Here is a 12,276-nt window from a genome sequence, read left to right on the forward strand (position 1 = left end):
AAGAATGTACATACATCTTTATACAAATTCATTGCCACAGTGCATTTTCTTTAGTGATAAAAAAAATCATCTAAAATCATTTGAAAGCCAATCAAAAGAGGGCTTTGCTTTTCTCCACTTACTACTATGAAACTAAGTTAAATTCACACATAATTATTATCCTGTTAACAATGTCAGAATATGATGAATTTAGATTGGGCCAATAAAAAGGCATATGTCTGTACTCTGTAATCTCAATGAACGCAGCATATGTCGTCGCCCAGTGATGACGTCAGCCAAACAGCGCCGCTAGCATCCCACTGTGTAGAAAACACACAGGAAGAGATTTCTAAAACCAAAACAACACGGACCAAAACGTCAGTCATGTCTGTGAATTACGCCGCGGGCCTCTCTCCGTATGCGGACAAAGGTGTCTGCGGACTCCCTGAGGTAAATTCACACGCACAAAGCGGAGCTACATCTCATAAAGAGGCGGCTAACGGAGCTAGCATGTTAGCCGAGGATGTCTGGTTCATGCATGTTTGGGATGTGAAGGGAGAAGAAGATTTAGGTCCTTTTATAAACGTTTGAAGACTTTAACACAAATACCCATATTAAAGGTTTTAGGTAAAAACGAGTAGGGAGATGAGTGTTGTTTGTGTCAAGGCTGGGCAATAGAACAATATCAATAATTACTGTAGTATAATTCTCATCAGTAGCAATAAAAGAAAGGGCCAATATAAGTCGATATGATGGTTATGGTTATGCATTGTGTAAACACAGTGAGGAGATATAATCTACCTCAGATTTATAAAACGTTTTTCTCTTTATCAAGTGTTTGTCATTCTCTGCTCATCAGGGGCAAACATCACTCTTAAAACTTCAACGAAAAAAAAAAGTGACATTTTTCGTGATAGGTATCGGTATCTGTTGTTATGACATTTTTAATCTTGATACCATTTTTGGCCATTTTTACCTTGTGTTATGTAACGGTTATTAATTTAATGGATGATGCCCAGATAGGGGGTAAAGCCGTAAAGAAGAGAGTTAAGTTTTTATCTCTCCAAACTGTAGATATGTAGTTATTCTTTAATATGAAAAGCTCATTTGCATTTTTTAAGAAAGCAGCTCCTAATTAAACTAGAAGTTCACACAAAAGAGTTGAACCAGTGACACCACTTCTTGAAACCAGTTGAAATATTTAATACTTTATAATGCCATTACCTTTTGAGATCATGTTTCCTGAAGCAAATGGATGGATCTAAAAAATGTCAAATGTCTTATTTGCAGGCTTCATATCTATCATTAGATACAATATTTTGATCTTAATTTACTGTTCAAGCTGTGTGAAATATAAAGTTATGTCTCGCTTGCACCTTACTATTCTTTCTCAGATACTATATAACTCGTCCCTCATGTAGAAAAGCATCTGATTGAGTATTTTGTGCTGTGGCAGACGTTTGACAGTGCTGAAGAGGCGAAGGTGAAGGTGGAGACTCTCGCCCAGTTGATTAAAGAGTCTCAGTTCTTGGTCGTCCACTCTGGAGCTGGAATCAGCACCTCAGCAGGAATTCCCGACTTCAGGTGAGGCACAAAACCAAGTCATTACCGTTTCTTTTTCACCATTTACTGTTACTGCGCATATTTGGTGGGGAAAAAGCAAACCTCACACCTGCTAAACAACATTCACTGACAAATGATACAACGAAACAACATATGTATAACAATAGGTGATACCTGCGAACATGAACAGGGGCCATCCTGCTATTCTTTGTAACTCTGTTTCAACACAGAGCCCCTGCTGCTGCACATCTTCAGGCTGGACAGGAAACTGACTAAATGGGTCCTCTTATTACAGTGACCTCAGTTTTTAAAGTGAAGGTTGTGTGAAGTTGAGCTGCAGCCTTGTGTCGTTTTAAAGAAAAATGGATAAAGAAATCAGGCATTTTTGCACGTTCCATGCATGAGGTGGTGCTAATTCTCCATTCAGGTGCTATTATGCAACTGCAGCAGAAGACAGTGCGATGAGATGACTTCATTAAAAGAGTGCTTATCAAACTTCAAACTAAGACAAGCCACGGATTTGTTTGCATGATGGAGAGCTTGGTGACAGAGATCACAATATGTTTGTTTCTTGTATCAATTCAAGGAACTTTGCAGTTTCCTCATCGTCCACACATGCCTGATGTTTTCATCTCCTCTGGGGCAGACGCTTGAGTGATATTAACTCACGTGATTTCAGTCCATCATTATTCATTTGTTGAATCTATTTTCTTATTCACGTTTACCTTTTGTCAAAACACAGAGTTTTCCACATATTCCAAGTGTACAATTAATTGTTTTCCACTCGAGTTAGACTTAAACATCTATCAAAGGTTTTTGTGTATGATGAATCAGAAAACCCACTATTCTGTGTTTATTTCATGGACCCACAAACAAATTCAAACACATCCTTTAGTTGTACTCAATCCATAACATTTTCCTAAACAGTTTTTACACTATCGTGGTGTTTCGAGGGTTATCTTCTTCTTCCTTGAACATAAATTATGGGGAAGAGAAAATATTTCTGGGACTCTGGTATTTATTTATTCCTGTCCTATTTGAAATAGGTATTAAATTTCATTCATTATGGCCTTAAAAAATCTTAAATTGAAGTTAAACTTGCAGAATCCCTGGTGCAGTACCACTGTTTGAGCAGATGAGGGTGGTACAGCTTTTTGTAAGATTGAGACTGCTTTGTTTTCGTCTTTTATAGAGTATTAATTTTCTTTGTTTGCCTCCAACAACTGAGCTTTGACACATAAAATAAAGAATCAATGACATTTTATTTGTATAGCCCATATTCCCAAATCACAATTTGACTCATAGGGGTTAACAAGGTGTGACATCCTCCGTCCTTAACCCTCAACAAGAGTAAGAAAAAACTACCAAAACAAAACCCTATTAACAGGGGGGAAGAACGTAGAGACCTCAGAGAGCCACATGTGAGGGATCCCTCTCCCAGGACGGACAGAAGTGCAATAGATGCCGCATGTAACTTGCAAGAACTTATATTATTTTACTCATTCTCTCATTCATTCTTTTTTACTCATGGTTCAGCTAGTGGGAATGACAGATGTTTGCATGTGTGAATTCAGATAAATATGCTTGGCGATGGACACTCGACTATTTAATATTTGATTGGTCGATGGCAGGACGACACGACCTTGGACAGCCTCATCATTAAAGCCCGTTTTTTGCATCAGGAAAACTATCGCAAACCATATTCACACACACACACACACACACACACACACACACACACACACACACACACACACACACACACACACACACACACACACACACACACAAACATGTTCCAGCTGAGAGTAAGACAGTCAGTACCTCCCCCACCTCTGCCTTATTTACCAGCATTACAGATCCTCTGTGGCTTTCATGTCTTTCAACATCTCTCATGGTGATAAGCATGTAATAAATGATGTAGGTGCCTCTCCGTTAATGCTGGTATGTCTTTGAACTGGTGTTGGCAGAGCAGGCAGTGAATCATATTGGCGATGAGAGAAAGGGAGAGATGACACTGTTGTGACTGCATCAGAGGATTCACAGGCTGCGTTCCCTTGTTTGATGCATAGAGATAAGTTGTGTGTCCCTGAAGTAACTTGCGGCAGCGAGGTTGTCATACGGCACCAGCACTGTCAGCAGCGCTGTGTTCATCCTTCATTCAGACGCACAAGACTCAATGGGTAATTGTAGAAGCATGAAGTGAATGATGGTGGATTGTACACCAGATTTAATGTATTTCACCATGAAAACATGCAGCTCTATGCTGTGAGACATTTTTCTGTCATGTTCGATCTTTGTTGCTTTTGTGAAACATCTGTATGGATAATTTTATTTAATATGCTTTCTCCAATTTTCTTTGTCAATCTCAGTTTGTTTTTTTGTCCCTGGTATTGTCAGTGGGCTCCAACTTGCAGCATTTGACAGTGCATTGTCAGTTTGGTACACAAACTTTCCAGAAATCCTCCAATAACATCATTAACACTGTGTGTGTGTGTGTGTGTGGGAATAAAAACCCACACACACACATTAGTTGAAGCCAGATAAAGCCTCCTGTCCACTCACTGCATCCAAACCTTATACTTAATTCATCACTATCCTCCGTTCCAGGGGTCCAAAGGGAGTGTGGACGTTAGAAGAAAAGGGTGAGTCACCTCGCTTTGACATCACGTTTGAAGACGCCCAGCCCAGCCTGACTCACATGGCGCTCGTGGGCCTGCAGAGGGCCGGATACCTTAAGTATCTCATCAGCCAGAATGTGGATGGCCTGCACGTCCGCTCCGGCTTCCCCAGGTATCTCCACTCTGCCTCCTGTCCTGCAGCATGATATACTCTCTTCACTAACACTAAACCACTAGCTTTCAAACCAGTATGAATGTTTATACACAAAATTGGGGCAGGAGAAACTCCAGAGAAAGTTCAAGAGTCCTCTCTCCTGTATGCCAAGGGAGGAGCTCTTACCTGCACTAACAAAGACACACTTCAACTGCACAGAGGCGCTGCTCTTTGTTACAAATTAAAATGTTGGAGAGAAGTGAATGTTCCCAAGTGTGGTTAGACTTCGGTAGAGTCGATGCTCGTTGCCACAAATGCAACATGTAATTTACATGTGAGGAGGGAAACATGAGCGATGTGTCCAAACCATGGACTGTATGGACAACATGGCTGCCCATTAAAAGTGAAGCCAAAGTGCCTCGATCCCCACTGGGTGGCTGACTTCAGTAAAGGTCATAAACCCTGCCTCCTCCAGGTTAGTGAATGGGACATGGGCCAAACCAAAAAGTCAAAGTACTCGTGCAGTAATTTTTTTCTCTCATTTTTGGCCGTTTTCATCACACTGGTCATGTCGAATTTATGAACTCACCCATAAATAAACGAAAGATAAGAATACAGTGTGATGGTGCTGGATCAATAAGCAGTATTGATTGGAGGTGTAGTATTGTTAAAATATTAACGACAACCTTCCCCACTTCAGTTTTGTTTTTAACATTTTCCAAACCAAAGTATGCAGCTTATGTAAATGTGTGAGATCTCACATTGTTTTTTACATGTGTGGTTATGACTCATTGTTTTAATGTGAAGCTGCTGCTGCTTCACGATAACAGCTGCAACAGCGCCAGACATGAAACGCTCTTCAAACGCTGCTCAAATAATTCTCAGTGTAAGGAAAATAATCCAAATTTTCATTTAGTACTCAGACCCACACTTTCCTTGAAGCCACCTTGGCTCTGCCTCTCTCCTCCATCAGTCAGGCAGCAAAGTGGAAACTCACTGAGGAAATCGCAGACTGCAGACTAACTGGTGAAGTAAACTGGTTGACACTTCTACTTGCAGGTGCCAGAACTCAAAAGAACATTAAGTAGAAGTACTCAGAATATTTATATCGCAGGTTGATTTGCAGAGAAGCACTGAGAAAATGCTGGGCTGAAGACTCCTGTTATAACTATTAACTTTAGCAACGATCTAAATCAATGTCTTCTTTCTGATTCTTTTCTGCCTTTGTGTAATTTATTTCCTCTCACTCCGTTAGGGATTTGTTATCAGAGCTTCATGGAAACATGTTTGTGGAGGAGTGTGAGAAGTGCGGCCGGTACGTACCCACACACACACACACACACACACACACACACGTACACACACACACGCTCGCTCCAAACACCAACATTTTTAAACTCTTGACTATTCTCATCTTTACAAGCTTCACTTTGGGGTATTTTCATTAGGCACACTCAGTAGGCAATTTGTTTATTGGTTCTGACACAATAAACATAATAGAAAGAGAACAAATTGGAAAAATATACTGCAGATATTGCGATAGGATGCTACATCTGCACACGCAGCCCTGTCTCTCATAGGAGTGGCTGAGAGGGGATGGCAGAATTGGCAGGTTATTAAGGTAGAGGTATTTTTGGTCATTTTGGATGCTATCCCCCTTCAACCCCCTACAAATTACCAACTGGGTACACTTGAAACAGGAAGAGTTTCTGTCACTGTTCACCACACAGCACACACAGTATCTCAGCTTTCTTGCATCTTGTGGTGTTGTTGGTGCCAGATGTGGTGTTAGCATCTAAATAAATAAAAAAAATAAACCACAGTCAATGGCAACTCTGAAATTGAAAACATCTCATCAATAAGAGAAATCAGAGGAGAAAGGCCAGACTTGTTAAAGATCACAGGAAGTCTAGAAGAGAACAGGTAATAACTTGTGCAGGAGAGCATTCTGAACACACAGTTGTTGAAATCTGACGCAGATACACTGCAGCAGCAGCAGAGAAACCTTTTCACAACTGTAGAATAAGAATAAGGAGAAGAAAACTGAAATTATTCCTGGAGCATGTCAGCAGCCGTGTTTTCTAGTAAACTAAGGTTTCTCTGGTTAAACCGTGTTGTTTTTGGCTTTCCAGGCAGTATGTCAGAGAAAAGGTGATCGGTGTGATGGGCCTGAAGCCGACAGGACGTTACTGTGACGTGATGCGCTCCAGAGGACTCAGAGCCTGCAGGTAACGCGTACGCACTTGGATCATTCGGAAATGATGGTTTACCATTTGTGATTTATTAACCGTGTGTTTCTTACATTCTTTCCTGCAACAGAGGGAAGCTTATCAGCACCATACTGGACTGGGAGGATGCTCTTCCTGACGGAGACCTGGACAAAGCAGAAAATGCCGGCAGGTGAGACAGATACTATTGCTGCAGTTTGTGCTCAATTGTTTCCCTTTTACATTTTATAACTGGCCCTTTTGTTTTCGATTTAGAGTCTGCCTTGATAAACCATTAACAAACATTTTTAATTATCCTGACTTCCTTTCTTTAGCGCTTTGTTTTTTTTAGCTTCCTGACACGCAGCACAGTCTGCTTTATTTTTCCTTTCGCCTCTTTCAGCTTCAACATTTTCTATCCTTTAGCTTTATTACAGTTTATTATTTCTCTACACAACGGCAAGATTAATTGAATTTATGTGCTGCATCTTGATGTATTGTTTGTAGCCCATACCAGGTTAATAGTTACTGTTTAACTGTAGTCACTACTCTAGTAACTACATCACCTGCGATATCCACTGAACATGATGCCTGAACAGAAGGTTCAGCTTTGATGCAGCTTTTAAATGGAATGAGCTGCAATTTGTCCTTCAACTGCAGTCTCACATTCCCCTTGGCAATTTTAAATATTTGTTCTGTGATGTTTCCGTGATTCTTGTATTTGTTTCAATTAAGTCCTTATTGTGTTGCTTTTATTTATTAACTCTCTATTGGGTTTTATTTGCTGATCGTGAATGTCACCACATGTATTTTGAAAAAGAGATCAGAAATCTCAATGAGACGGCCTGATTAAAAGAGATTAAATAAATGATTAAATATAAAAAACATTGTACAAACAACTATATTTAAAGTCTGAATACTTTAGTCATTGGTTTTAATGTTGATTTATGTCTTTCTTCAGTTTTTAAAGAGTTTATTCTGAACCATTTATGTGTGACGTATTTCTCTACTGTTGACTTGCAGACGAGCAGACCTGGCACTGACCCTCGGCACGTCTTTGCAGATCAAACCCAGTGGAAACCTTCCGCTCCTAACCAAACGCAAAGGAGGGAAAATTGTCATTGTCAACCTGCAGCCTACGAAGCATGTGAGTCTCAATCATACGACATAACCTCACCCACATATTTACATGCGGAAGCATCCAATGGCAGTCACTTCTTGTGTGATAGAGTGCAAGGCCCATATTGAACTATACAAAATCTTATATTACAAGTATAACGTCATTATATTACAAGAATCTAGAAAAACATTTCTTGGGGGAAACCCATGCTGGCCGGGGTTGCACTCCTTCTGGATCCAAAATCTTGAACCAATCTCAGTGTTTCTTGAGAAACACAGATGTAACCAACGTTAACTCAGAGTCAAACACGACCTAACATTTCCTCCTCCACAGGCAAATTCACACAAAGTCTGTGTGGTTCTTTCTCCAAAACAGACACTGTTTATTACACAATCCTTTCAGACTCCTGATACTCATGATAACATGGTGCTGATGTGACAAAATATTAATTATCTTGTTATTTGCGAAACCTACACTAAAGTATTTCCTAACTAGCTGCTCCTCATTCCTCATTTTAACGCAGGTGACAGGCTAATCTCCTGATGTTCCCCCTCTGATATGATACGTAGCCTAAAATTACGACTTCCTTCTTGCAATATTATTACTTTTTCTCGTAATTTTGGGACTTTATTCTCAAAATCGCATTTTGACCCCTTTAATTGGCCCTAAAAATTTTGCGGATGCCTTCTTGTTTTTTGTTTCACATTTTTTGTTGTAATATTTTGTCTTATAGGACAAGCATGCGCACATTCGTATCAACGGTTACGTGGACGAGGTCATGAAACAGGTGATGGAGCTGCTGGGATTGGACATCCCAAAGTGGGAAGGGCCGACGGTCTGCGAAAGCTCCACCGGCGCCTCAGAGGCCGCCCAAGATGTCAAACCACCGCGTGCTCTTCCTGCAAAAGGGAGGGTGAAAAAGACCCTTGTTAAGGATGAAAGGAAGAGAGAAGCTGCACAGCTAACAGACAATGGGAGCGTGAAGGAGGAGATGCTTTCAGTAAAGAGAGAGAGAGGAGACTCCCCAGTGGTGAAAAATGAAGAGAAATAGCCTCAGGTATTTTTTTTCTTTCAACTGCGTCTCAACACAAACCCATCCAGAAACAAAGTTTACATGTGAGGCTGCTCGGTTTCATCAGTTTCACAGATGATGGAGGTTCTACTCATCTTACGCCCTCGTGGTTTTGGTCAATCCTAGATTTTGTACACTTACCATCACAGTCACAATGAACAGCAAAGAGAAGTTAGTCTCTGTAAAAAAGACTCTACATGAGAATATGTAGAATGTGGAGGTGAGGGACAAGATTTGGGGGCTGGAAGCCTTCTGGTTTCCTGATTTTAGTTTGACCAATCATGTTGGAGCAGGCTTTGGCTGCACGCAGGTAAACAGTCCGTGTGGAGAACAAAAGACATGAAACACATTGACCACATTGAAAACTGTTCATAGAGATTAGCCAAAATGTCGCCTGGACCCAAATCACCTACAAAAAGTAGAATGCGAAGAATCGTTTGACTCGTGTGATAAAAGAAGAACAGAAGACGGAGTCTAGGCCTGGATATCCACTGTCTACACCAGAAGCTCCCGAAGTACTGGCCGTACGTCCTGCTACTGTAAGAACACGAATGATGTACCTTTACTTTAGGACAATGCAATGAGAACTAGAACACAGTGATAAGTGAAGCTTTTATCGAGGTGTGTAAAATTGCAGCACCCCGTTAAAAGCTTTTCCCATGTGCTTCTACTGATTAGCTGTAAATGGACCGTAATCACATGTTGTGTTTGTTTGTAAGACAGTGTTTTTATCTCAGGAAAAAGCCTTGTACTTTGTCTGCCATTTTACTGTTTTTTGTATATATATATAGGTAAAGGCATTAAAGATAGTAACTACTACCTGTGTTCTGTGCTTTGTTCTATGTGTGCTGTATAAGTGCTGGCAGCCAGCAGTGGCTTAGTTGCAAATGCCAACCTGTTTTTCAAAGGAAATGGAGAAAAGCACGTATGAGTCTTTGTCTGCCGTGTCGCTTCCTCACCATCACTGAGGACAGAATCTATACACCGCTAGTTAAAAGATTCATTACCCATCACTGCATCGTGAATGAAGGTGGTAATCGAACCTGCTGTCTGTAAAGAAAACATGTTGTCAATGGGAAGAGCCTCCACCTTGTAAATACAGATTCCAGGATAAAAAACAAAACCCTGCACTTTAATTGCACCTTAGTTTCCTTTTCTTTAGTAAATAAGATCATTCATTCCCCAATGCCACGGCTGCACAGTGGGACACAGGTGCAGATCACGTCGCTGCATGTCTGATGTTGAATATGCTTCGGCCTATTAAGGCACTTTGTTTTCCTCGACATGAGCAACAGATGGAACAGTCGGACAATGCAACAGCTGTTACTCCTACACACGCTCACTCCAACTGCCTGCTCTGTGAATGGTCCTCATCACGGCTCTGGAGACGACACCGCTTAGTGTTCACGGGCAGAAATGACGTGCGTGTGTTTTTGCATATTGAGTGGGGGAGTGAGATCTCATCACAAGTGGTCACTCCAGACACGTAGAGGTGCATTCTAATGCATGTGTGAACTGACGTACTCTGAGCTTTTCACTGATATTAATACCAGGTCTCAAGTGGACCTTATACTTGTTTGATGTACTTTTTTAGGCCTAATTTTACAAGAGGAAAAGAGAAATTAGAGAAATGTAATATTTGTTTTTTATTTTTATATTTAAATTTGATTCTGTTATGGTAAATTTACTAAAAACACAGTTTCTCAGGCCCAACAGAGGACAGTGAGGATCAGAGCCATGTTCTCGTTGGCGCTTGTGAGTTTCAGTCAGAATAGTGAGGAATGGTTTCTGAAAAGTTCTCAGACTCCATCATTATAAACTGGAAAAGCTCATATAGCAGCAGACTATCTACTGCTACAATGGCACAGAAAGGCCACAGGGAGCCAGTCAGCGGCGGCACGGCTTGAGTGGGCACAAAGGGACTAGACGACTGTTGATCTTGCGGTCTGACGAAGCCATAATCAAGTCTGGAGGAGAGCTTATTAACTATGTAACACTCTGCTGTGGAGCTCCGTGGCACTTTTGAGGAAAGTGAGAACAATGAATGTAGCCAAAAAGGTCAGACTAACCTGTAAAGCAGTGTTAATGACTTCTTAGACTGAAGAGTTTAGGCTCCCTAAAGGTTGTGGCACCAGACCGTTGGAGGAAATCATTAACGGAATCAGACAGCGGGTGTGTTGAGTCCTTGAATCTCATTAGAGTGACTTGATGATGGTTGTTAACAGTGTTTATAGATGCTCCCCCCCCTTCAGCATGAGCGAGCTTGAGCAAGTCTCTGAGGAAGCAAAGTGACGTTTTCATAGGCGTGATACTGCAAATGGGATGAAGATGAAGAACGTGACGCTTCAGGGTAAAATCAGCTTTAAAAACAGTGTTCATTTTGTCTCAATTTTAATGGCCCATAACTGCCTCTCTGGGTTTAAAACACTGTCAACATATCCTCTGCGATGAGTCCAGTGAACCTGAAAACCAACGTTTGATGTCCGAATTCAGAAGAATCTCCTTCAGATGCCAGCAGGAGCAGATTCATAGATTGAATATATTTGCTTTTACGTCAAACGAAATGAAGTGCTGGGAAATTGTAACGAGTAAAGCCAAAAGTTCGGACAATTTACGAGCCATTAGAGACAGTTTTGAGTGGTTTTCCTCGACACCTGAAGGTTTGAGTCTCCAGAAAAGAGAAAAGAGAGATAAGTAGCTGTAATTTACTCGTAAATTGGAAGTAAACATTTTCAAAAACACTCTAAATTGAGCGGAACTGATTTTATCACAAGCTCGCTCTTTGACACAGGCTGATAATGTTTTTTTTTTTTTTAATTAGCAGGGGCGTCGGGAACCTGCTTCTCCACGTGCAGGAACCATTTCCAGGGCAGTCACTCCCACTCTTTGCTCTTCTTGAAGGAGGAACACAACATTATCAATGTCCTTTTAAGACACTTGCATCTTAATTGTAACGTGACTAAGTCGTGCTGCTACAACAGCACTAACAGCTGCATCCGGATTCATCGCCACTGTTCTCGACAAATGATTCTCCAGTGTTGAAAACAGCATAAATTGACTTGATGTTCACTTAAAGCAGTCGACGCTACAAGTCACACACACACACACACATTCATTCTATTTATAGCACTTAACCAATCAAACTGCAGTTCGGGGTTTAGTGTCTTGTCCAAGGACACTTTGAAATATGAACTGGAGGAGCTAAGAATCGAACCACCGGCCTTCTGATTAGTGAACGACCCGTGCTACCTCCCAAGCACAACATCCCGCTAACTGAGGAGAAAGAGTGGTTTTGAATGTCGGGTTATATGATAATTTAACTCTCTCATACAGATGAAGTGTCCTTGAGTAGTGGAGCTCAGGCAGATTCTGGGTGTGAATGTTTGTTACTCTAGGGAAGCCAGGGACATGTTCACAGCTTTCTTCCTCACAATTTAGTGGTGATGAAGAAGACCAGCAGAGGGGATTGAAAGCTGAATATCATGGGACTGTCAAAGACTCTCTCAACATCTCTATCAGACCGAATCGAGAAGGCTGTACTATCTAGAAAAAAAGCTAAT

At 41.1% G+C, this 12,276-nt stretch overlaps 1 protein-coding gene across 1 annotated transcript; it reads left to right on the plus strand.

The window, feature by feature from the left end:
• Positions 1–249: 249 nt before the first annotated feature.
• Positions 250–9,535, plus strand: sirt6 (sirtuin 6). The gene is made up of 8 exons (XM_047342138.1): positions 250–429; positions 1,436–1,563; positions 4,153–4,335; positions 5,573–5,632; positions 6,450–6,545; positions 6,637–6,717; positions 7,548–7,671; positions 8,378–9,535. Exons 1-8 carry the CDS (start codon positions 250–252, stop codon positions 8,693–8,695), a joined length of 1,170 nt encoding a protein of 389 aa, XP_047198094.1. The 3' UTR covers positions 8,696–9,535.
• Positions 9,536–12,276: the final 2,741 nt, after the last annotated feature.

This window comes from Hippoglossus stenolepis, chromosome 11 (assembly GCF_022539355.2).
Source record: "Hippoglossus stenolepis isolate QCI-W04-F060 chromosome 11, HSTE1.2, whole genome shotgun sequence".
Classification (NCBI taxonomy): domain Eukaryota; kingdom Metazoa; phylum Chordata; class Actinopteri; order Pleuronectiformes; family Pleuronectidae; genus Hippoglossus; species Hippoglossus stenolepis.